The sequence below is a fragment of the Ornithorhynchus anatinus genome, chromosome X5, assembly GCF_004115215.2.
Source record: "Ornithorhynchus anatinus isolate Pmale09 chromosome X5, mOrnAna1.pri.v4, whole genome shotgun sequence".
NCBI lineage: Eukaryota > Metazoa > Chordata > Mammalia > Monotremata > Ornithorhynchidae > Ornithorhynchus > Ornithorhynchus anatinus.
Genome location: NC_041753.1, coordinates 4,474,745 through 4,497,438, shown reverse-complemented (window position 1 = coordinate 4,497,438; position 22,694 = coordinate 4,474,745). Strand labels below are relative to the sequence as shown.

The following is a 22,694-nucleotide window of genomic DNA, read 5'->3' as shown; positions in this document are numbered from 1 at the left end:
GGGGGGGCAAACGAGGTCACCAGGCTTGTCCCCCGTGGGGCTCCCAGTCTTAATCCCCATTTGACAGATGAGGTCACTGAGGCCCAGAGAAATGAAGCGACTCGCCCCAAGTCACCCAGCCGACAGGTGGCGGAGCCGGGATTAGAACCCGTGACCTCCGACTCCCCAGCCCGGGCTCTTTCCACTGAGCCCCGCTGCTTCTCTAAAGAGACACATCCCCCCCCCCCCCCCCAACAAGCTCAAGGTCTATCGAGCGCCTACTGTATGCGGAACACTGTACTGAGCACTGGGGAGCGTCCGACCCAACGATGAAGATACACATTCCCTGCCCACGTTGAGTTTATGGTTTAGAGGGGGGAGGCGGACATGAAAATAAATCGCAGACGGAGAAATGGCCGAACGTAAGGCTGCGGACGTAGGCGGGAAGCGGTGGAAAGAGCTCGGGCCTGGAGTCAGAGGACCCGGGTTCTGATGCCGGTTCTGCCGCTTTCCAGCTGGGTGACCTTGGGCAAGTCACTTCTCTGTGCCTCACTGTCTCGTCATCTTGTTTTTGTCCGTCCGTCTCCCCCGCTTAGACCGTGAGCCCGTCACTGGGCGGGGATCGTCTCTATCTGTTGCCAAATTGTCCATTCCAAGCGCTCAGTACGGTGCCCTGCACATAGTAAGCGCTCGATAAATACTCTTGAATGAATGAACTTTCCTCATCTGTAAAAGGAAGACTCAATACCTGTTCTCCTTCCTCCTGGGCGCCGCTGATGGGGCAGGGACCTTGTCCAACCTGATTAGCCTGTGTTCCGGAGCGGTCAGTACAGGGCCTGGCGTATGATGTTGGTATTTGTTAAGCGCTCACTAGGTGCAGAGCACTGTTCTAAGAGCTGGGGGAGATCCAGGGTCATCGGGTTGTCCCACGTGGGGCTCACAGTCTTCATCCCCATTTGACAGATGAGGTCACTGAGGCCCAGAGAAGTGAAGTGACCTGCCCGTAGTCACCCAGCTGACAAGTGGCAGAGCATAGTATAGTTTAGAGAGTCTAGTAAGCGCTTTATAAATACCATAAGGAAAAGGGTTCACCGGCGTAAGCGGGAGGGAGAACAGACATGGTACTAAGCGCCGGGGTGGATACAAACAAATCGGGTTGGACGCAGTCCCCGTCCCACATGGGGTTCGCCGTCTCCATCCCCATTTCCCAGCTGAGAGCTGAGGCAAGGAGAACGAAAAGACCTGCCCAAGGTCACACAGCAGACAAGCGGAAGAGCCGGGATTGGAACCCAGGTCCTTCGGGCTACCGGTCCCAGGCTCTGATAACAATAATAGTAATAACTGTAATAATAATAATAATGTTGGTATCTGTTAAGCGCTTCCTATGTGCCGAGCACCGTTCTAAGCGCTGGGGTAGACATAGGGGAATCGGGTCGTCCCACGTGGGGCTCACGGTCTTCATCCCCATTTTACAGATGAGGGAACCGAGGCCCGGAGAAGTGAAGTGACTCGCCCACAGTCACCCAGCCGACGAGTGGCAGAGCCGGGATTCGAACTCATGAGCCCTGACTCCAAAGCCCGTGCTCTTTCCACTGAGCCACGCTGCTTCTCAGCGTGTGGTAAATATGAAGCATTTTCTAAGCGCTGGGCTAGATACAGGAGAAGCGGGTCCCACATTCATTGTCGGGCCTATTTATTGAGCGCTCACTGCGTGCAAAGCACCGTACTGAGCGCTCGGAAGAGGACGGCACAACAGCAGACACATTTCCTGCCCAAATCGAGCTCACAGGCCTTCACACTCCAGGAAGGAGAGAGAACAGGTATGGAATCCCCATTTTACAGACGAGGGAACTGAGGCCCAGAGAAGTGAAGTGACCTGCCCAAAGTCACCCGTCTGACAAGTGGCGGAGCCGGGATTAGAACCCGTGACCCCGGAAGCCAGGCTGCCTCTGCAGCGTGGCTCAGTGGAAAGAGCCCGGGTTTAGGCGTCAGAGGGCACGGGTTCTAATCCCCGCTCCGTCACTCGTCAGCTGTGTGACTTCGGGCGAGTCACTTGACTTCTTGGTGCCTCAGTTCCCTCATCTGGAAAATGGGGATTGAGACTGCGAGCCCCGAGTGGGTCAACCTGATTACGCTGTATCTCCCCCAGCGCTTAGAACGGTGCTCAGCACATAGTAAGCACTTCACAGATACCAACATCATTACTATGCCCGGGCTTGTGCTCTCTGCACTGGGCCACGCTGTTCCGCTGCGACAAACCCCTGAAGCTCTTGATGGCTTCCAACCTTGCGACCGGATCGTTATTATAAATCTGGGAACTTTTACAATAAACGGTTTTAGAACGGTCCTTGGTTTCGTATCCTCGGGCTTTACCCGTCGTCGATCGCATGGATTGAGCACTTATTGGGCGCCGAGCGCTGGGGAGAGGGCAGTATAACAGAGTCGGTAGTCACGATCCTTGCCCGCAGTGAGCTGCCAGTCCACGTGGAGTTCAAGAAAGAACACAGGCTTGGGAGTCAGAGGTCATGCGTTCGAATCCCGGCTCTGCCACTTCTAAGCTGTGTGACTGTGGGCGAGTCACTTCACTTCTCTGGGCCTCAGTTCCCTCATCTGTAAAACGGGGATGAACCGGGAGCCTCACGTGGGACGACCCGATGACCCTGGATCTCCCCCGGCGCTTAGAACGGTCCTCGGCACATAGTAAGCGGTTAACAGATGCCAACATTATTATTAAAATAATAATAATGATGGTATTTGGTATGCGCTTACTAGGTGCTAAACGCTGGGTAGGTACAACGGGAGGCCGCTTAACGTCTCCGGGCCTCAGTTCCCTCGTCTGTCAAATGGGGATGAAGACTGCGAGCCCCGCGTGGGACCACCTGATGACCTCGTAGCAGCCCCAGCGCTCAGGACGGGGCTTAGCACGTGGTAAGCGCTTAACAAATACTACTGTTATGACATTCCAAGCGCTTAGTCAGCGTGGCTCAGTGGCAAGAGTCCGGGCTTGGGAGTCAGAGGTCATGGGTTCCAATCCCGGCTCTGCCACTCGTCAGCTGGGTGACTGTGGGCGAGTCACTTCACTGGGCCTCAGTGACCTCATCTGTCAAATGGGGATGAAGACTGGGAGCCCCACCTGGGACAACCCGATTACCCTGTAAATCTAGCCCAGCGCTTAGAAAAGTGATCTGCACATAGGAAGCGCTTAACAAATGCCAACATCATTATTAGCAGTAGTAGTACAGTGCTCTGCACATAGTAAGCCCTTAACAAGTACCAACATTAATATTAGTAGTAATAGTCCAGCGTTCTGCACATAGTAAGCGCTCAATAAATACTATTGAATGAATAACATAGTGTTAATATTACTATAATGAAATAATAGTAGGAACTTAACTATTATTATGTGATCGAGGGCGGCGACCAATGGGCGTGCTCGGGGGGCGGGGCCTGGCCGGCCCGGGCTGGGGCCAATGTTGCGCCTGCGCACTCGCCCGCTCGCCGGCGCCGGGGAGGACTTCAGGCGGCTGCGCCTGCGCGGGCGGTCGCTCTCCAGCGCGCGGGGGGGGGGGGGCAATGAGGCCGCTGCGCCTGCGCGCTCGCTCGCCCGCACCGGGGTGGGGGGGAGAAAATGAGACTGATGCGCCTGCGCGCTCGCTCGCTGGCCGGCGCCGGCTTGAGGGCAGCTGCGCCTGCGCACTCGCTCGCTCCCTCGCCGGAGCGGGGTGGGGGGGGGGTGGCAAGAGGCGGCTGCGCCTGCGCACTCGGTCGCCCGCTGGCCGGCGCCCGGGAGGGCAGGAGGCGACTGCGCCTGCGCCCTGTGTCGGCGGCTCCTTCGCTGGCGTCGAGGTCGGCATGAGGCCGCCGTCGCCGCTGATGCTGCTGCTGCAGGGCCGGGGCCTAAGCACGGTGGGTGTCGGGGCCCCGGACCCCTCCCCCTCCCCGCACACCCCTCCCCCCCGGGGCTCCCCCCCGCCCCGCCCCCAGGGCCCCGACCCCCCCCCCCCCCTCAGCTATTGCTTCGGCTCTTACTAGGTGCTAGGCGCTGTGCACGGGAACCCCTGGGCTCGTTTGGATAGATTTTCATCACCCTATTTATGTCCACCCCCTTCATTCTGTTTCTCCTGATTAAGTGGACTTGTTTTTGTCCGTCTGACTCCCCCGCGTTAGACTGGGAGCCCGTCAGTGGGCAGGGACCGTCTCGCGCTTAGTCCAGCGCTCAGCACATAGTCGGCAAGCAGTACTGTGGGATGAATGGGGCGGACGCAGCCCCCGCCCCACGAGGGGCTCACGGCCTTCATCCCCCTTCTGCGAGGCGAGGAGGCGAGGGAAGCGAAGGGACTGGCCCAAGGTCACGCAGCAGACGGGCGGCGGGATTAGAACTCAGGTCCTTTCGACTCCCGGGCCCGGGCTCTAACTATTCCGGGGCCGAACCGTGCTTTCCAAGCGCTTAGTCCAGTGTTCCAGTGTTAGAGAAGCAGCGTGGCTCAGTGGAAAGATCCCGGGGCTTTGGAGTCAGAGGTCATGGGTTCCAATCCCGGCTCGGCCACTTGTCAGCTGGGTGACTGTGGGCCAGTCACTTCACTTCTCGGTGCCTCAGTGACCTCATCCGGAAAATGGGGATTAAGACAGTGAGCCCCACGTGGGACCACCTGATTCCCCTGCGTCCACCCCAGCGCTTAGAACAGTGCTCGGCACATAGGAAGCGCTTAACAAATACCAACGTTATCATTCCGCACGCCGTAAATACGAACGGACGAATGGAGGAGCAGCGGGGCGCCCCCCCCCCCCCTCCATCCCATCCCCGTGACCTTTGAACCCGGGGGTCCCGGTGCCCCATCCCCTCGGCACCAAGGACACGAGTCCTGCCCTCCCCTCAAGCCACCTAACGGTAATCGTGATAGTAATTGCGGTATTTATTAAAGTGCTTATTATGTGCCAAGCCCCGTACTGAGCACCCGGGTCGCTATAATAGTAATGACGGTATTTGTTAAGCGCTTACTGTGTGTAAAGCACTGTTCTAAGCGCAGGGGAGGATACAAGGTGATCAGATTGTCCCACGTGGGGCTCCCGCTCTTAGTCCCCATTTTACAGAGGAGGGAACTGAGGCACGGTGAAGTGACTCGTCCCAAGTCACTCGTCTGACGAGCGGCAGAGCCGGCATTCGAACCCATGGCCTCTGACTCCCCAGCCCGGGCTCTTTCCACTGAGCCACGCTGCTTCTTCCTCATGCATTAGCTACCCTGCCGACTAGAAGTCCCCGGAGGGCAGGGACCTGCCTTATCAGTAGCATCTACTGAGCGCCCGATGCACGCTGGACACTGTGCTGGACTCCTGGGAGCATCCTAGAGAGGACTCTGCCCATAGTAATAATAACGTTGGTATCCGTTAAGCGCTCACTGTGTGCAGAGCACTGCTCTAAGCGCCGGGGGGGATCCAGGGTCATCGGGCCGTCCCACGCGAGGCTCACGGTTAATCCCCATTTGACAGATGAGGTCACTGAGGCCCAGAGAATTCATTCAATAGTATTTATCGAGCGCTTACTATGTGCAGAGCACCGTACTAAGCGCTTGGGATGAACAAGTCGGCAACAGACAGAGACGGTCCCTGCCGTTTGACCGGCTTACAGTCTAATCGAAGTGAAGTGACTCGCCCACAGTCACACGGCTGACAAGCGGCGGAGCCGGGAGTCGAACTCATGACCCCTGACTCCGAAGCCCGGGCTCTTTCCACGGAGCCACGCCGCTTCCCATAGTAAGTGCTCAATAAGTAGCACCGACTGATCGAAGAGAGTTAGAAGACCCGATCCTTGCCGTCGAGTTGCCTACGGTCTGGCAGTCCTGCTTTCGTATCTCCATGATTTACAGTACTGTCGGTCTCCCCCAATTCTAGACTGTAAGCTCACTGTGGGCAGGGTACCTGTCTCCTAACTGTCTCGCACTCCCAAGGATTGAGCGCAGTGCTTCGCACCCGGTAAGCGCTCAGCGAACGCCACGGATCGATTGAGTTTGCACCCAGCGGCCTTCGATGATAAATCCCCACGACGATCCCGCTCCCCCCCACCCAGGGTCCCAACCCCCGGCCCCGGCCGCCCCGTGGACCCGTCGTCTCTTTTCTCTCCCAGGCCCCGGGCCCGGCCCCTGGCCCCGCACCTGGCCCCGAACGCCTGGGTCTCTTCGAGGAGCTGTGGGCGGCCCAGGCCGAGCGGGTGGCGGCCCGCCAGAGCCGGCCGGTCCGCGTGGCGCTGCCCGGGGGCCGGGTGCTGGACGCGCAGTCCTGGCGCACCACCCCCTACCAGCTGGCCCTGCGGATCAGGTATCGCCGCCCCCAACCCGGGCCGGACCCCGTCCCCCGTCCTCCGCCCCACGGTTTGGGAGCTTCTCCTGCCCCAGTTCGACTGCTCTTCTCCCCACGGGCTGCTGGGGGTGGCCCGCCGGGGCGGGGGCGGTCCGGGGGGCAGCGCGAGGTGCGGGGGGGGCGGCGGTCCGGAGAGGGGCCGTAACCTCGGTCTCCCCGGTCCCCGCCGGGGCAGCCCGGAGCTGGCGGGCAGAGCGGCGGCCGCGCGGGTGAACGGGGTCCCCCATGACCTGGACCGGCCCCTGGAGGGTGACGCCGACCTCGATTTCCTGACCTTCGACTCCCCCGAGGGGCGGGCGGTGAGTCCGGGTCCTTGCGTCCGCCTCCCTCCCTCCCGGGGCCTCCGTGGGGGGTCGACTACGCCGGGGGTGGGGGCGGGGGGCAGCCGACCGGGCGGGACGGCGGTCCTGACTTCACCGTCCCGGAACTCAGGTGTTGCGGCGCTCCAGCGCCCTGGTCCTGGGGGCGGCCTTGGAGCGGGTCCTGGGTGCCGTCCTCGCCCCCGGTCGCGACCCCGATCCCGCCCCCGCTGTCCAGGGGGGCTTCTGCCGGGACGTGTGGCTGGGCCAGCGGTGAGTGGGGGCGGGGCTCGGGGTGGGCGTCGCCCTCCCCGGCCGGGGGGGTGGGCGGCTCCGCGGGGAAGCGGGGGGTGGGCCCAGACCCCTCCGGCCCCCCTTCCCCCGACGTCGCGTGCCCGCCGCAGGGGCTCCGTACGGAGCGCGGACCTGCCCGTCCTGGAGGAGGCCTGCCGGCGCCTGCTGGCCCAAGAGGTGCCCATCCGCAGGCTGGACGCCCCCCGGCACCACCTGCGCCAGCTCTTTAAGGTCCGGGGGCGGGGGGTCGAGGGGGAGCTGGGGGTGGGTGGGAAAAGGCGGGGCTGAGGGGAGCCGGGAGGCGGTGTCCGTAACCCGAAGGAGCAGGAGGTTCCGGGAGTGGGGGGCGCCTACGACTGGGAGGGTGGAAGGGTCGGGGGGCAACACCCGGGAGTTGGGGGGCGGGGGAACACGTTCCCGCTGGATTCCGACCCCCGCCCTCCTCCGTCCCCCCAGGATGACCCGTTCAAACTGCAGCTGCTGGAGGAGGGGGCGGCCCCGACGGCCACGGTATACGGGTGAGGGGGGCCCCGCCGCTGGGGGGCGGGGGCCGAGCGGGGCAGGGGTCGCCGGTAGAGCGGGCGGGGGGCCGGGGGGCTCTCGTCTGGATCCGCGGGTGGCCGGCGTGCGAGGGAGGGGCCCGGACCGTCGAAGCCTCTCCCCCTGACCCCCTCCCCCCCCCCCCCCCCCGTCTCGGCCCCGTCGCCCCCGCAGGTGCGGATCGCTGGTAGAGCTCTGCGGGGGTCCCCACCTGCGGCACACCGGGCTGGTGGCGGCGCTCAGGCTGCTGGAGGTACGGGCCGCCGGGGCCGGGGGCGGGCCGGGCCGGGGGGTGGGGGGCCCGCGGCCCGCACGGACCGGACGTCTGACCGCTCCCTGGCGTGTGACCTCCCCCCGCCCCCGGGCGACGCGCCACCCGCACCGCGCGTCCTCCTCCAACGCAGACGGGGTCCGTGGCGGCTCCGGGGCCGCGGGAGCTGCGGCGCGTGTCCGGCGTCTCCTTCCCCACGGCCGAGGGGCTGCGGGCCTGGGAGCGCCAGCGGGACGAAGCCAAGAGCAGAGACCACCGCCACATCGGCAAGGTGCGGGCCGGCGGCGGGAGGGGGGCACGGGGTGGTTGGATTCCCGGGGAGCCGGCGGCCCCTCCCAGCGACCCCCCCCGCTCCCTCCTCCGCCCCCCGCCCAGGAGCAGGAACTCTTCTTCTTCCACGAGCTGAGCCCGGGGGGCTGCTTCTTCCTGCCCCGCGGGACGCGGGTCTACAACGCCCTCGTGGCCTTCATCCGGGTACGGCCGTGGCGAGGGGCGGGGCGGGGCGGGGTTTGGGGGGCGCGGCGGGACCCCCGGCAGTCGCCCGTGGTCCCCGTGCCCCCCGCAGAGCGAGTACGCCCGGCGCGGCTTCGAGGAGGTGCAGACCCCGACGCTGTTCTGCACCCGGCTGTGGGAGCGGTCGGGACACTGGGATCGCTTCCGGGACAGCATGTTCGCGCTGGCCCCCCCCCGCGACCCCACCTCCCCCGACGCCACGGCCCCCCCAGACTCCCTCGCCCTCAAGCCCATGAACTGCCCCGCTCACTGGTGAGGACCTCGGGGGGTGACGGGGAGCTCCTGGGAGCGGGGGGTGTCCGGGTCCCTCGGTGGCGGTTGGGGGGGGGGGGGGCTCTCGGGAGCAGGAGTGCCCGGGCCCTGGCTTCCCGGAAGAGGTGGGATCGTCGGAGGGGTCAGGCGGTGGGGGATCAGGGGAGCCGCCCGAAGGGGGCGGGACTGTCGGAGCGGTTTGAAGTCGGGGAGTCGGGGAGGGTGTCCTGGAAGAGGCAGGGAGTCAGGGAAGGCTTCCTGCAGGAGGTGGGATCGTTGGAAGGGTTTGAAGTTCGGGGGTCAGGGAGGGCTTTTCTGGAGGAGGTGGGATCGTCGGAGCGGTTTGAAGTTAGGGAGTCGGGGAAGCCTTCCTGGAGGAGGGGGGATTTGTCGGAGGGTTGGAAGGTGGGGGAGCGTGGAAGGCTCCCGGGAGGAGGTGGGGTTGTCGGAGCAGTTTGAAACCGGGGAGTCGGGGAATTCTTCCCGGAGGCGCGGGGATCGTCGGAGGGATCTGAAGGCGGGGGGCCGGGGAAGGCTTCCCGGAGGAGGGGCGGGGTCAGGGAAGACTTCCACGAGGAGGTGGGGTCGTCGGGGCGGGGGCTAGAAGGCGGGGAGTCCGGGAGGTCTTCCCGGTGGAGGCGGGAGGGTAGGAAGAACCTGACCCTGACGGGAGCCCGGGTCTGTCTGATAAGGGGAGGGAGGGCGGGAGAACCAGGCCCGAGGAACCGGCGTGGGGGAGGGGGCCGCGACCTCCGGCCGTCCCCCCCGTCCGTCCCCCCGCAGCCTGCTGTTCGCGCACCGAGCGCGGTCCTGGACGGAGCTGCGCTGCGCCTGGCCGAGTTCGGGGTCCTGCACCGCCACGAGGCCTCGGGGACCCTCGGGGGGCTCACCAGGCTGCGCCGCTTCCAGCAGGACGACGCACACATCTTCTGCGCCCCGGAACAGGTGCCGGCCTCCCTCCCCCGCCACCCGCCACCCCGACTGAGCCCTTGGGGGGCCCTCCGCTCCCCCCCCCCCGCACCTCCCCCGCCGACCCCCCCGGAGACCACCCTCGCCACGACCCCCTCGACCTCTCCACCCTCCCTCCGACCCCAACCCGAGAAGCCGCGCGCGCGCAGCGGCCGGACCCGGACCCGGGGCTCGGAGGACGTGGGTCCCGACCCGGTCCCGCCGCTCGACCGGGGCCGGTCGCTTCGGTTCTCCGCGTCTCGGTTCCCTCACCCGTCAGATGGGGACGAGGGCCGGGGGGCCCCGCGTCCGACCCGACGATCGCAGATTCAGACCGACGCCCGGCACGGAGCGGGCGCTTCCCGGACGCCGAACCCCCCGCGTTCCCTTCCCGCAGCTGGAGGCGGAGGTCCGCGGCTGCCTCGACTTCATCCGCTCCGTCTACACCGTCCTGGGCTTCTCCTTCCGCCTGGCGCTGTCCACGCGACCCCCGGGCTTCCTGGGGGACCCGGACCTCTGGGACCGGGCGGAGCAGGTCGGCGGCGGGGGACGGGGTCCCGGGGTGGGGGAGGGAGGGGACGATGCCCGGAGCCGACCCCCCACCCCCCCCCCCCCCCCCAGGTCCTTGAGAAGACCTGGAGGATTTCGGGGAGCCCTGGGAGTTGAACCCCGGGACGGCGCCTTCTACGGACCCAAGGTGAGCCGGCCGGGGAAGGGCACGGGGCGGCCGGAGGGTCAGGGGGCGGCGGGGGGGGGGAAGGAGCTCCCGGCGCCCGCCTCCCCTCCCCCGCCGGTGCGCCCCCAGATCGACGTCCACGTCCGCGACGCCCTCGGCCGCCCCCACCAGTGCGGCACCGTCCAGCTGGACTTCCAGATGCCCCTACGCTTCGACCTCCGGTACACGGGGTACGCGGCCACCCCCGGGTGACTCCCCGGGGCCACCCCTTTCCGGGCCCCGCCCGGGTCGGGGGGAGGGGGACGGGCGGGCCTCTCCCTCCTCCCCCGCCTCACCCTGCCTCCCCGGCCCCCGGGGCGGGGTCTCCCCTCCAGGCGGGCCGGGACCCCCGAGAGGCCGGTGCTGGTCCACCGGGCCGTGCTGGGCTCCGTGGAGCGGACCATGGCCGTGCTGGCCGAGAGCTGCGGGGGAAAATGGTGAGCCCCCGACCCCTGACCCCCTCCGTCTTCTCAGCCCCCAGCCCTCCTGCGTCGCCCCCCCCCCCACCCCCACCCCATCGGTCGGCCGATGGGGGGGCTTTATCGACCGCCACGTGCCGAGCGCCGCACTGAGCGCTTGGGAGAGGACGCTACGGCAGATCTGGTAGACGTGTCCCCTGCCCGCGGTGAGCCACGGCCCAGAGAGGGAGATGACCGTTAATTATCAATTAAAAAACGTAATTCCGAGATAGGTGATCGTTATGACAGTGGTATTCACTAAGCGCTTATTACGGGTCGGGCACCGTTTTAAACCACCGGGGTAGGTAGCTTGTCCCCCGTCCCACGTGGGGCTCAACGTCCCCATCCCCATCTGACAGACGAGGGAACTGAGCCACGGAGAAGCCAAGTGACCCGCCCGGGGTCACACAGCAGACGGGCGGCGGAGCCGGGACCAGAGCTCGGTCACCGGGCGATGCCGCTAAGCGCTACGCGGGGGGGGTCACCCCCCCCACAGACACACCCCGCTCTGTGGGGGGGGTCACCCCCTTCGAACCGCCTGTCGTCCCCGTCCCCCCAGGCCGCTGTGGCTGTCCCCGCTGCAGGCCGTCGTGATCCCCGTGGGACCCAAGCAGGAGGCCTACGCCCGCGAGGTGAGGAAGGGCCGGGAGCGTCCACGGCTCGGGCCACGCCGACCGGCCCGGCCCCCCCCCGGGGGCGTCCACGGCTCCGGCCGCGCTGACCGGCCCCTCCCCTCCGCAGGTCCGACGGGCCCTGCGGCCGGCCGGCTGGCCGCCGACTCGGACCCGGACCCGACCCGCACCTTTGGCTACAGGTCCGCCGGGCCCAGCTGACCGGCTACAACTTCCAGCTCGGTGAGGGGGCCCAGGGGCCGGGGCGGGGCGGGCGGGGGGGGGGATGACCCCCGATTGTCCCTTAATGAGCGGGAGGCCTCCCCTAACCCTCCTGCAGCCTAACGTTGGCGCCCATCAGGATCAGGGGAACGGGCCACGCGAGCCGCCGGGCGGAGGCGGGAGCCCGCGACGCCCGACTTCTCAGCTCCACCCGCGCCCGGCCCCCGCGGGGCCGATGAACCCGGGAGGGAGGGAAAGGGCGGGAGTCTTCCTGACGACGAGATCAATTATTCAGTTAATTGATTGGCGGTGGCGTCTCTTCGACCCCGATCGGGGACGCCCCCCTCCGACGCGCCCTGCCCCTTCTGGCTGCGGCGCCGGTGACCCCCCCCCCCCGGGCTCCGGTGGAAGGTGGGGGTCTCGACCCCAGTCCCCCGTCCTGGGAGAAGAGAGGGAGGGTCCCGGGGCCCAGACCGGCCGGCCCTCTCTCCCATCTCCGTCTGCCCTCCGGTCTCTCTCTCTCCCTCTCCTCTGTCTCTGCCTGAACCTCTGATCGTACGTCTGTCCTCCCTACCCGTGCCTCTCCTTTCCTTCGATGTCTCTTCTCCATTTCTCCACCTGTCTCCCGCCCGTCTCTCCTCGCCTCTGTGTCTCTGCCCGTCTCTGATGCATCTCCTCCACGTCCCTGCCCGTCTCTCCGCGGGTCTCTTCCTCTCCCGCTGTCTCCCTCACACCCTCCTCGTCGTATATCTGCCTCTTCCCCCGGTCCCTCAGCGTCCTCCGTGCCCCTGGCTCCCCTCGCCCCCGTCTCCGGGACCCTCCCCGGCGTCTCCGCGTCTGTCCCCCGGGGCGGTTGGGCGTCTCCGTGCCCTCGTCCCCGGGGCCCTGGGGCGCGGGGGCGTCCGGGCCTGACCCCGACCCCGGGCCCCGCAGCGGTCGGGCCGACGGAGGAGTCTCGGGGCACCGTCAACGTCCGGACCCGGGAGAACCGGCGGCTGGGGGAGCGGACCCTGCGGGCCGCGGTGGAGCGGCTGCGGGAGCTGCAGGACGCCAGGGTCCCCAACGCCGAGGAGCTCTTCTGAGCCCGGGGGCCCGGAATAAAGGGCAGAGCGAGCCCGCCGCCGCCGTGTCCGTGTCCGTCTGTGGGGTCGGGGGGTCGGGTCACGAGGTCCCGGCCGGATGGGACTGGGATTGGGCCCGGGCCTGGGAGGAGCGGTGAGTCACGGGCCCGGAAGGCCGGGAAGGGCCGGGGGAGGGCGGGGGGCGGAGAGGGCGGGTCGGCCGGGCTCAGCCCCGTATAAAGGCCGGGGAGGACCCGACCGGGCCACGGCCACCGCCGCCGCAGGACCAGCCGCGCCACCGCACCGCACCAAAGCCCTCCCGTCCTTCCCTCCTTTCCTCCTTCCTTCCCTCCGCCCCGATGGGGCCCGCGCTGGGCCCGGTCCGCCCGGGCCTGGGCCTTTTCCCGTTCCTGCTCCTCGTCGTCGTCGCCGCCGCGCAGGGAGGTGAGATTAGGACGGGGAGACGGGGAGCCAGCCCGTCTGTGCGCCTGCGCGGGGAGCCCGGCCTCCCCCCAACCCCCCCCGCTCCTGCGTGTGCGCATGCGTGAGGAGCCCGGGCCGGGGGGAGCGGGTGGCGCGCGTGCGCATGCGCGGGGCCGCCCGCCGCGCCCCCGAGGGGCGGGAGGCGGACGGAGGGAGGCGCGCGTTGATTGATTGTTCGATTGATTGATTGATTGACCGATGATGGGTTTAGCGAGTGACGCGGGCAGGAGCGGCCGGGCCGCCCGAGCCCGCTGTGGGGGCGCCGCCGCCCGCCCCTCCCTCGCCGGCGCGCGGGATGCTCCCGGGCCCCGAGAGCGCCCCCGGGCGGCGGGGGAGGAACGGCCTCCGCCCCTCCGACAGCCCGGGCCTGGATCCCTTCTCGAGGTCTCTGCCTCTCCCGCCATCCGTCCCCCCGTGGTCTCTCCTTCTCTACGTCTCTGTCTCCCCCCCATCTCGTGTCTCTCCCTTCTCGCTGTCTCTCCCCCATCTCTCTGCCTCTCCCCTATCCCCCGTCTCTCTCCCTTTCCTCTACGTCTCTGCCCGTGCCCGCCATCACCCGCCTCTCTCCCCTCCCGCTGTCTCTGCCTCCCCTTCCACTTCCGTGTCTCTCTCGCTGTCTCTGCTCCCCTCCCATCTCTCCCTTCTCTTTGTCTCTGCCTCCCCCATGTCTCTCCCTTTTCGCCGTCTCTGCCTCTCCCCCGTCTCTCGTGTCTCTCCCTTCTCGCTGTCTCTGCCTCTATCGTCCGTGTCTCCTCCCTTCTCGCTGTCTCTCTGCTCTCCTCCCCACCCGTGTCTCTCCGCTTCTCTTCCGTCTCTGCCTTTATCGTCCCAGTGTCTCTCCCTCCTCGATGTCTCCGCCCTTTCCCCCATCCCCCGCGTCTCTCGCTTCTCGCTGTCTCTGCTTCTCTCCCTCCCCGTGTCTCTCCCTTCTCGGGTTCTCTGCCTCTCCCCCCCCCCCCGTATTCTCGCTTCACCGTGTTCATCATTCAATCGCATTTCTTGAGTGCTTTACGGTGCAGAGCACTGTACTAGGCGCTTGAAAGTCCGACTGGGCAACAGGGAGAGACAATCGCTGCCACAACGGGCTCCCCGGTCTAAAGGGGGAGACAGATAACAAAAGAAAACAAAACAAGGGGTCTCTGCTCTCCGCCCAATCACCTGTCTCTCCCTTCTCGCTGTCTCTCTGCCTCTCGGCACCCGCCCCCGTCTCTGCCTGGGTTGTTCTCCCGGTCCCCCGAGCCCTGGTGCCCCCTCCCTGCCCCGCTTTGGGGCGAAGGGTTGCCGGACACCTTCTCGGGGCGAGGGGAGACCGAGGCAGCCTTCCCCCGCTTTCTTATTGCGGGGCAGCAGCCGGGGAGGGGCCGGGGGTCGCCCTGCCGGGACCCCCCGCCTCCCCCGGCCTCGAGCCGGGGAAAGGGGGGTGGGGGATCGGGGTCCCCCTTCCCCACCCTGCCCGTGACTCGGTTGGCTCTCGCAGGCCTCGGCCCGGGCCGCGCGCGTTCCTCCGGCGGGGGGAGGAGAGGAGAGGGGAGGGGGCGTGCGTCCATCCGTCCGTCCGTCCTTCTCCCCCCTCCGGCAGGCGGACTGACCCCCGTCCTTCCCTTCCCTCCATCCCCCACCCCCCAGCCAGGGACCCCCAGGGCCAAAAGAGAGGCCACCCCCGGCGCCCCTCCGGTCCGACCAGAGCGAAGGTCAGGGGGCACGGGGGCGTGGGAGGGCACCAGTCCGGCTGGGTGGGGTGTGTGGTGTCCGCGTGTGGGTGTGTCGCGTCGCGCCTGGGTTTTGACCGTCTGCCCTCTGCTCATCCGACCCCCCCGGCCTCCGTCTCAGTGGGCTTCGCCGGCCCCCCGGCTCCTCCGACCCCCGGGACCCCGGCGTCCCAGACTTTCCTCCCCCACGGTGGGATCCCCCGACCCCCTCCTTGCGGACAAGAGACAAGGTGCGGCCCCCGACGACCCTTGACCCCGGCGGGGGCCCGGCGGGCTGGGGAGGCGGGCCGGGTGGGGGGCCGGGGGTCGGTGGGGCCGGTGGGGGGGGGGGCGGGCCGGGTCGGGGGCCCCGGCCCCCCGCCCCCCGCCCCCGGCTGAGGCCCCCGGGCCCGCCCTGTCCGCCGCGCCCAAGTGGAGTTCCCCCGGCCGGCCCCAAGAGATGCTGCAGGAGGATGTCCCGCTTGCAAGAGAGAAGGCTGCGTGACCCCCCGGCCCGAAGCCGCTGACCGCCCCGGAGCCCCTCGCCGGTCCGCGCGCGCCCCCCCCGGCCCCCGACCGCCCGCTCACCCTCCTGTCTCCCGCTTCCAGTGGGTGTCAAAGACCAACCCCAGAACAGGCCGCCAGCCCGCCGCCTCTTGCCCGCTGCAGAAAGAAGGTGCGTGACCCCAGGGGGTCACGCCAGACCTCCCCCCAGCCTCCATGCCCCCCCCCGCCCCCAACCTCCCCATCCATCACTAACGGCTCTGCCACTTGTCAGCTGTGTGACTGTGGGCAGGTCACTTCACTTCTCCGGGCCTCAGTTCCCTCATCTGGAAAACGGGGACGAAGACTGTTTGCCTCACGTGCAACACCCCATTACCCTGTATCTCCCCCAGGGCTTAGAACGGTGCTGTGCACATAGCAAGCGCTTAACAAACACACAACATTATCATCATTATTATCGATCGGCGACTATCCGCTGAGCAGCTATTGCTTATGGAGCCCTGTACTAAGCACCGGGAGAGTCCCCAGGTCGATCCCCCCCCCACGCACTCTACGCACCCGAAGTGGGCCGGGAACTGGGTCGGACCGGATTATCCGGTCCCTACGCCGGCGCCTGGTACGGTGCTTGGGACGTAGTGAGCGCTTGACAAATACCCCGGCATTAATAACCGATCGGAAGGGAAGAGATAACACGTAAAAACGATAGGCAGAAACGTGGACGCAAGCACACCTAAGTACGCGCAGAGAAGGCAGCACGATCTAGTGGTTAGAGCCCCCGGCCTGGGAGTCGGAGACCTGGGTTCCGATCACAGTTCTGCCACTCTCCCGCTGTGTGACCTCGGGCAAATCCCTTCACTTCTCTGGGCCTCGCTTCCCTCATCTGAAAATGAGGATAAGAACACGAGCCCGTGTGGGACGGGGACTGTTGTCCACTTGATGACTAGGATCGACCCCAGGGCTTAGGACGGCGCTTGGCACATAATCATCATCATACCGCTGGTGTCTGTTAAGCGCCGTTCTAAAGCCCTGGGGTCGATCCAAGGTCATCTGGTGGTCCCCCGGTGGGGGCTCGCCGTCTTCACCCCATTTCCCAGATGAGGTCAGTGAGGCCCAGAGAAGTGAAGTGGCTCACCCAAGGTCACACAGCAGACACGCGACGGAGCTGGGGTTAGAACCCACGTCCTCTGGCTCCCCAGCCTGTGCTCTTTCCGCTAAGCCACGCTGCTTCTCCAAGTGATTAATAATAATGATGATGATGATGGTGTCTGTTAAGCGCTTACTATGTGCCAAGCACTGTTCTGAGCGCTGGGGGAGATACCAGGTGATGAGGTTGTCCCACGTGGGGCTCAGTCTCCATCCCCATTTTTACAGATAATAATAATGTTGGTATTTGTTAAGCGCTTCCTATGTGCCGAGCACCGTTCTAAGCGCTGGGGAGACACAGGGTCGTCAGGTGGTCCCACGTGAGGCTCGCCGTCTTCATCCCCATTTTCCATCTGAGGGAACTGAGGCCCGGAGAAGTGAAGTGACTTGCCCACAGTCACCCGGCTGACGAGTGGCAGAGCGGGGATTCGAACCCATGACCTCTGACTCCCAGCCCGGCCTCTTTCCCTGAGCGCAGAGAAGTGAAGTGACTCGTCCAAGGTCACACAGCAGCCCAGTGGCGGAGCCCAGGATTGGAACTGCCACTGTTATTAATTTTATTCTCAGCCCAGCATTTAGAATGGTATTTGACATATAGTAAGCGCTTAACGAGTACCGTTCAAAACGAAAAAGAAAGCAGTCCTTCCTCCCCCGTACTCCCGGCTTGACCCCCTCCCTTCCCGTCCCTCTCCCCCCGCTCCCAGCAGCTGCGAAGTCAGCTGATTGGGGGTGCTGACTCTTTCCCCCCTCTCCGCAGTGGAGACCCCTCAAAAGCTGGAAGACCCCCCTCTCCAGAAGGAGCAGGAGCCCAAGCCGCTGCCCCTGGGGCAGAAGGAAGGTGAGGAACGGACAGGGGGCAGGGGGCGGGGCGCCCGGACCAAGGGATAGAATTCAGCAGATACCGGAAGAGCAACCCCCGGGGGGGGGGCGAGGATTGGGGGCCAGGGCGGGGTCCCCCTCCGGCCGCGGCCCGCCTCACCGGTCGCCCCCCCCCCGGCAGCCTCCCAGCGCCGAGGCGGCGGGGCCCCGGAGCTGAACCAGAAACACAACGAGGGTGAGTGTGCCCCCCGCCGAGCCCCCCCCCGCCCCGTGCCCGCCTCCCCTCCCCCCAGAGACCCCCCGACCCCCGGGCCCGGCTCCCCGCCAGCTCCCTCTCCTCGGCCCCGCCTCCCCCAGAGACGCTGCCCCCGTTCCTGATCCACGGCTGGCCCGCGCGGCAGCAGGCCGGGGGCTCGTCCTCCTCCTCCCCGGCGCGGTGCCCGCAGGGCGCCCCGGCGGGCGGCTGGAGCAGCCGGCTGGACGGCTTCCCCCCCGGCCGGCCCACCCAGGCCAACCTGGAGCGCATCTGCCTGCCCGCCCGCCAGCGGGTCACCTACGGGCCCTGGAACCCTGCCCCAGACCGGCTTCTCCCACCTGAGCCGCCAGGGCCAGGCCCTCAACCGGCTGGAGACCGGCTACGGCGCCTGCTGCCTCCGCCAACACCGGGGAGCCCAGCCTGGATTGCGCCCAGGCTGGTGGTGAGCGGGCACGGGGGCCGGGCGGGCCGGGGGGCCGGGGCCGGGGGGGGCCGGGGCGGGCTGACCCTCCTCCCTCTCCCCCCTCTCGCCCGCGTCCCCGCCCGGTCTCCCCACGGCAGTGGGCCGAGGCCCTGGGCCAGTTTCTGCGAGGCCGAGTTCTCCCATCAAGACCAAACCTCATCGCTGCTGCCCGGAGCGCGGCCCTCGCGCCTCGCCTGCTTCGAGGCGCGGGCCCCCCGGCCCGACTACCGGCCGCGCCCGCCCTGCCCGCGGCCCGACGCCCCCGCGGCCCGGGGGCCCCGGCCCTTCCCCCGGGGAGCCGACCCCCGGCAACGTGGAGAACATCTGCCGCCTCCCGCCGCTTCCGCTCGCCGGTCCCCGTCCCGGGCGAGGAGCCGGGAGAGCCCCGGGAGCTGGGGCCGCTGCGGAGGCAGGCGCGGGCCCTGGGAGGCTGGAGGCCGAGTTCAAGCGCTGCTGCGGGCGGCGGCGAGGGAACGTCACCTGCGCCCGCCGCGCCGTAAGTGCCCCCGCCCTCCGGCCGCCGCCTCTGACCTCTTGACCCCACCCGACCCGCCCGGAATCGTGCCCGGCCGTCTCGGACCTCTGACCTCCATACAGCCGGCCCTCGCCCCGGCCGGCCGCCGCGCCCTCTGACCTCCGTCGGTCGTCTCCGTCTCGCTTGGCCGTCTGACTCTGACCTCCATCCGTCGCGGACCCCCACCCGGCATCGCGACCCCTGGCCTCCGGCCGGTCGCCCGCGCTGTCCGTTTGGCCGCCTCTGACCTCTGACCTCCATCCGTCCCGACCCCCATCCGGCCCACGCCGACCTCCGACCTCCCTCGACGCCTCCCCCGGTCTCGCTGGCCCGTCTCTGACCTCCATCCGCCTCTGACCCCCCCCCGTGACCATCACCGGCCCCCGACCTCCATCCCGTCTCTCGCATCCGCCCGGCCATCTCCGACCCCTGGCCTCCGCCTGTCTCTGACCACCCCCTCCCCCGATCCGGCCTCCGCCGACCCCTCACCCCGGCCGGCCCCGACCCCCGAGGTCATCCGACGGTCTTCGGCTCTAGCCTCGCCCCGGCCCTCTCCGACGCCCGCCCGTCGGCTTGACCCGTCCTCTGGTCGGGGGGGCGGGGAGGGGGCCGTCCAGGAGGAGCGTGGGGGGCGAGGCGCGGCCCCGCTGAGCCCCCGCCCCTCTCTCCGCCCCCCGCAGTGGAAGAGACCTTGGACGACTACTGCGGCAGGAGCAGGCGGTGAAGACGCGCCCACCCCCTGCTGCCACGACAACCCGGCCCGGCCCGCGACGACTGCTTCGCCCGCCGCGCCCCCTACCCCGACTACGACCGGGAGCTGCTCACCCTGGACCTCAGCCGTGTCACCCCCGAGCTCATGAGCCAGATCTGCGGCTACCGTCAGGTCCTCACCAAACAGTGAGTCCTCCGGCCCCCCCTTCCTCACGGCCCCTCTCCCTTCCTCGGGGTCCCCCGCCATTCCTCCGCCCCCACCCCGTTGATCGGAATCCCACCCCCCCCCCCCGTTCTTCAGGGCCCCCGCCCTTCCTCAGTGCCCCGCCCCCATTTCTCGGGACCCTGCCCCCGTTCCTTTAGGACCCCACCCCCGTTCCTCAGGGCGTCCCCTCCCCATTCCTCGGGGACCCCCTCCCAGTCCTCAGAACCGCCCCCTCCCATTCCTCAGACCCTCCCCCCTCCATTTCTCAGGACCCCCCCCCCCGCCCCCATTCCTGGCTTAGCGGCGAGAGCCCGTACTGGGGAGTCAGAGGTTGTGGGTTCTAATCCTCGCTCCGCCACCTGTCAGCTGGGTGACTCTGGGCAAGTCACTTCACTTCTCTGGGCCTCAGTTCCCTCATTTGGAAAATGAGGATCGAGGCTGTGAGCCCCACGTGGGACAACCTGAAAACCTTGTATCTCCCCCAGCGCTTAGAACAGTGTTTGACACACAGTAAGCGCTTAACAAATACCATCATCATTATTATCATTATTATCGTTGCTCAAGAGCCCGCCCCCGTTCCTCAGATGCCCCCATTCCTCACGGCCCTGCCCTCGTTCTTCACGGCCTCGCCCCCATCCCTGTGCCCCGCCCCCATCCCTCAGGACCAACCCTCCATTCCTCAAGACCAGCCCCCCACCGTCCCTCAGGACCACCCACCCTCAGGACTCCCCCTTTTCTTCAGGGACCACCCCCTCTTCCTCAGGACCCCCCCCTCTCAGGACCCCCCCATTCCTCAGGACCCCCCTCCACCATTTCTCAGGATCACCCCCTATTCCTCAGGACCCCGCCCCCATTCCTCAGGACCCCCCCACCATTCCTCAGGACCCCCCCCATTCCTCAGGACCCTCCCACCATTCCTCAGGACCACCCCCTCTACCTCAGGAACCCCCATTCCTCAGGACCCACCCCCATTCCTCGGGCTCCCCCCGCCCCTGCGCTGGAACAGGGGCTGCCCCGACGCTGACCACCAGGGGTCGCCGTGTCCCCGGTTTGGCCCAGCTCGGGCTCTGCCGCCCCCTGCCGGGCAGTGGCGGGAGCGCCCTGCCCCCCCCATCTGCCCCCCATCCTTATCTGCCCCCCCTTATCTGCCCCCCCCCCGCCCTCCTGACCCCTCGGACTCCTGGGTCCCCCCACTCCGCCCACCTCTCCTCCGCCTCAACCCGAGCCCACCCTCTGAGACGCCCCCGTGGCCCGTGGAGGGTCTGTCCGGTTGCTGAGGGTCTGTCCGTTCCCTTCCCCCCCACCCTTTCTCCTCTCTCTCCCCCTCCCCAGTAAGCAGATCCCGGGGTTGATCCATAACATGACGGCAGTGTGCTGCAACCTGCCCCCGGACAACCAGAGTCAGTGCGCCGAGGAGGAGGTGAGCGACAGGCCGCCCCGCTCCCGGCCTCGGTCTCCCCCACCCCCGGGCTTCCTCTTGCCATTTCCAACGGGGAGGCAGAGCGGAGTCGGAGACCCTGGGTTCGAAGCCCGGCTGCGTGACCTCGGGCTGGTGACCTCACTTCTCTGGGACTCGACTCCCTCTTCGGCAAAATGGGGATCGAACAAAAAGGATGGTACTCGTTAAGCGCTTACCGCGGGCCTGGCGCTGTCCTAAGCGCCGGGGTAGATACGAGGTCATCAGATCGCACCCAGTCCCTGTCCCACACGGGGCTCCAACCCCATCTGCTTGTATCCACCTGAGCGTTCAGTACAGTGCCTGCAGAAAAGTAAGTGCTTAACAGATACCACAATCATTAATAATAATGATCCCAGCTCCCCCACTTGTCTGCTGTGTGACCTCGGGCGGGCCGCTCCACCTCTCTGCGCCTCACCTACCTCATCTATAAAATGGATTGATACCGTGAACCCCACGTGGGAGAGGGACTGGGTCCACCCGACGAACTTCAATCATTCAGTCGTATTTACTGAGCGCTTACTGTGTGTAGGGCACTGTACTCAGCGCTTGGAAAGTACAGTCAGAGAAGCAGCGTGGCTTAGTGGAAAAGAGCCCGGGCTTGGAGTCAGAGCACCTGGGGTTCTAATCCTGGCTCCACCACTCATCAGTTGTGTGCCTTCGGGCGAGTCACTTCACTTCTCCGGGCCTCGGTTCCCTCATCTGGAAAATGGGGATGAAGACTGGGAGCCCCACGTGGGACACCCTGATGACCTTGTATCAACACCTTGTAAGAACAGTGCTTGGTACATAGTAAGCACTTAACAAATAGCATCGTCATTATGATTACAATTCAGCAACAAAGAGAAACGATCCCTGGCCGCATTCAGTCGTATCTATTGAGCTCTTACCGCGGGCAGAACACTGGACTAAGCGCTTGGGAAGTGCAATTCAGCAACAGATAGAGACAATCCCTGCGCACAACAGACTCACGGTCTAGAAGCGGGGGAGACAGACAGCAAAACAAGTAACTCACATCTACCCCAGTGCTTAGAACAGCGCTTGGCAGCCCGGCTCAGTGGAAAGAGCCTGGGCTTCGGAGTCAGAGGTCATGGGTTCGACTCCCGGCTCTGCCACTTGTCAGCTGGGTGACTGTGGGCAAGTCGCTTCACTTCTCTGGGCCTCAGATACCTCATCTGTAAAATGGGGATTAAAACTGTGAGCCCCACGTGGGACAATCTGATCACCCTGTATCCCCCCTGCGCTTAGAACAGTGCTTTGCACATAGTAAGCGCTTAACAAATACCACCATTATCATTACCAGAGTTATTATTATTATAATATGATTATTCCAGCTCCCAACTCCCCCTCCAGCCTCGGGGCAGGGGGAGAGGGATGCGGGGGATGGGGGGGCGCTTGTAGCTCCCTGGCCTGACCCCGCACCCCCTCCCCCCAGAAATCGGCCTTCATCACCAACCTGTGCGGGCCCCGGCGGGGGTCCTGGCGGGACCCCGAGAGCTGCTGCGACCGTCAGCCGGGCCGCAGCCAGAACTCCTGCTTCAACAACCACTACCTGAACCAGGTAGCCCTGGTGGCCGGAGAGCCCGGGCAGCCCCAGAGCCCGAGGACCCCGGGCCCCGGGGACGCCCAGGACCCCCGGGACCCGGAGGCCGAGGCCGAGTTCCCCGAAGAAGAGGAAAAACAGGCCGACTAGACCCCTCCCTCCCACCCAAACCTACGCACGATTTCCTCCAATAAACACCTCTGCCGTGGGGCCGGGCCTCCGTCCGTCTGTCCGTCTGCCGCTGGACCTCATTCGGGGACGCGGCGTCGACTCCCCGCGGGCCCGAGAGTCAGAAGGACCTGGGTTCTCACCCCACTTGTCTGCTGGGTGTCCTCGGACAGGTCGCTTCACCTCTCTGGGCCTCAGTTCCCTCCTCCGTAAAATTCATTCAT

At 66.5% G+C, this 22,694-nt stretch overlaps 2 protein-coding genes and 1 long non-coding RNA gene across 3 annotated transcripts; all 3 read left to right on the top strand.

Annotated features, from left to right (window-relative positions):
- The first annotated feature begins 3,831 nt into the window (after positions 1–3,831).
- On the top strand, positions 3,832–12,538 carry TARS2 (threonyl-tRNA synthetase 2, mitochondrial). Its single transcript, XM_029055517.1, is given in 21 exon segments — positions 3,832–3,885; positions 6,101–6,291; positions 6,509–6,632; positions 6,766–6,905; positions 7,037–7,157; positions 7,383–7,444; positions 7,641–7,719; positions 7,871–8,008; positions 8,113–8,211; positions 8,303–8,502; positions 9,286–9,323; positions 9,326–9,447; positions 9,848–10,004; positions 10,081–10,119; positions 10,122–10,147; positions 10,256–10,356; positions 10,501–10,602; positions 11,183–11,255; positions 11,365–11,456; positions 11,458–11,477; positions 12,390–12,538. Coding segments are annotated over 21 exon segments (2,127 nt in total).
- Positions 12,539–12,731: 193 nt separating this feature from the next.
- Positions 12,732–14,935, top strand: LOC120638157. The gene is made up of 3 exons (XR_005659662.1): positions 12,732–12,961; positions 14,627–14,691; positions 14,831–14,935. It is a non-coding gene; the product is annotated as an uncharacterized LOC120638157 (long non-coding RNA).
- A 213-nt stretch (positions 14,936–15,148) lies between these two features.
- ECM1 (extracellular matrix protein 1) lies at positions 15,149–22,512 on the top strand. The gene is given in 16 exon segments (XM_039910872.1): positions 15,149–15,172; positions 15,298–15,364; positions 17,093–17,173; positions 17,336–17,389; positions 17,512–17,723; positions 17,725–17,855; positions 17,972–18,014; positions 18,016–18,052; positions 18,055–18,160; positions 18,162–18,207; positions 18,209–18,226; positions 18,257–18,296; positions 18,299–18,389; positions 19,114–19,284; positions 20,636–20,723; positions 22,195–22,512. Coding segments are annotated over 16 exon segments (1,467 nt in total). The 3' UTR covers positions 22,453–22,512.
- The last annotated feature ends 182 nt before the right edge of the window (positions 22,513–22,694 follow it).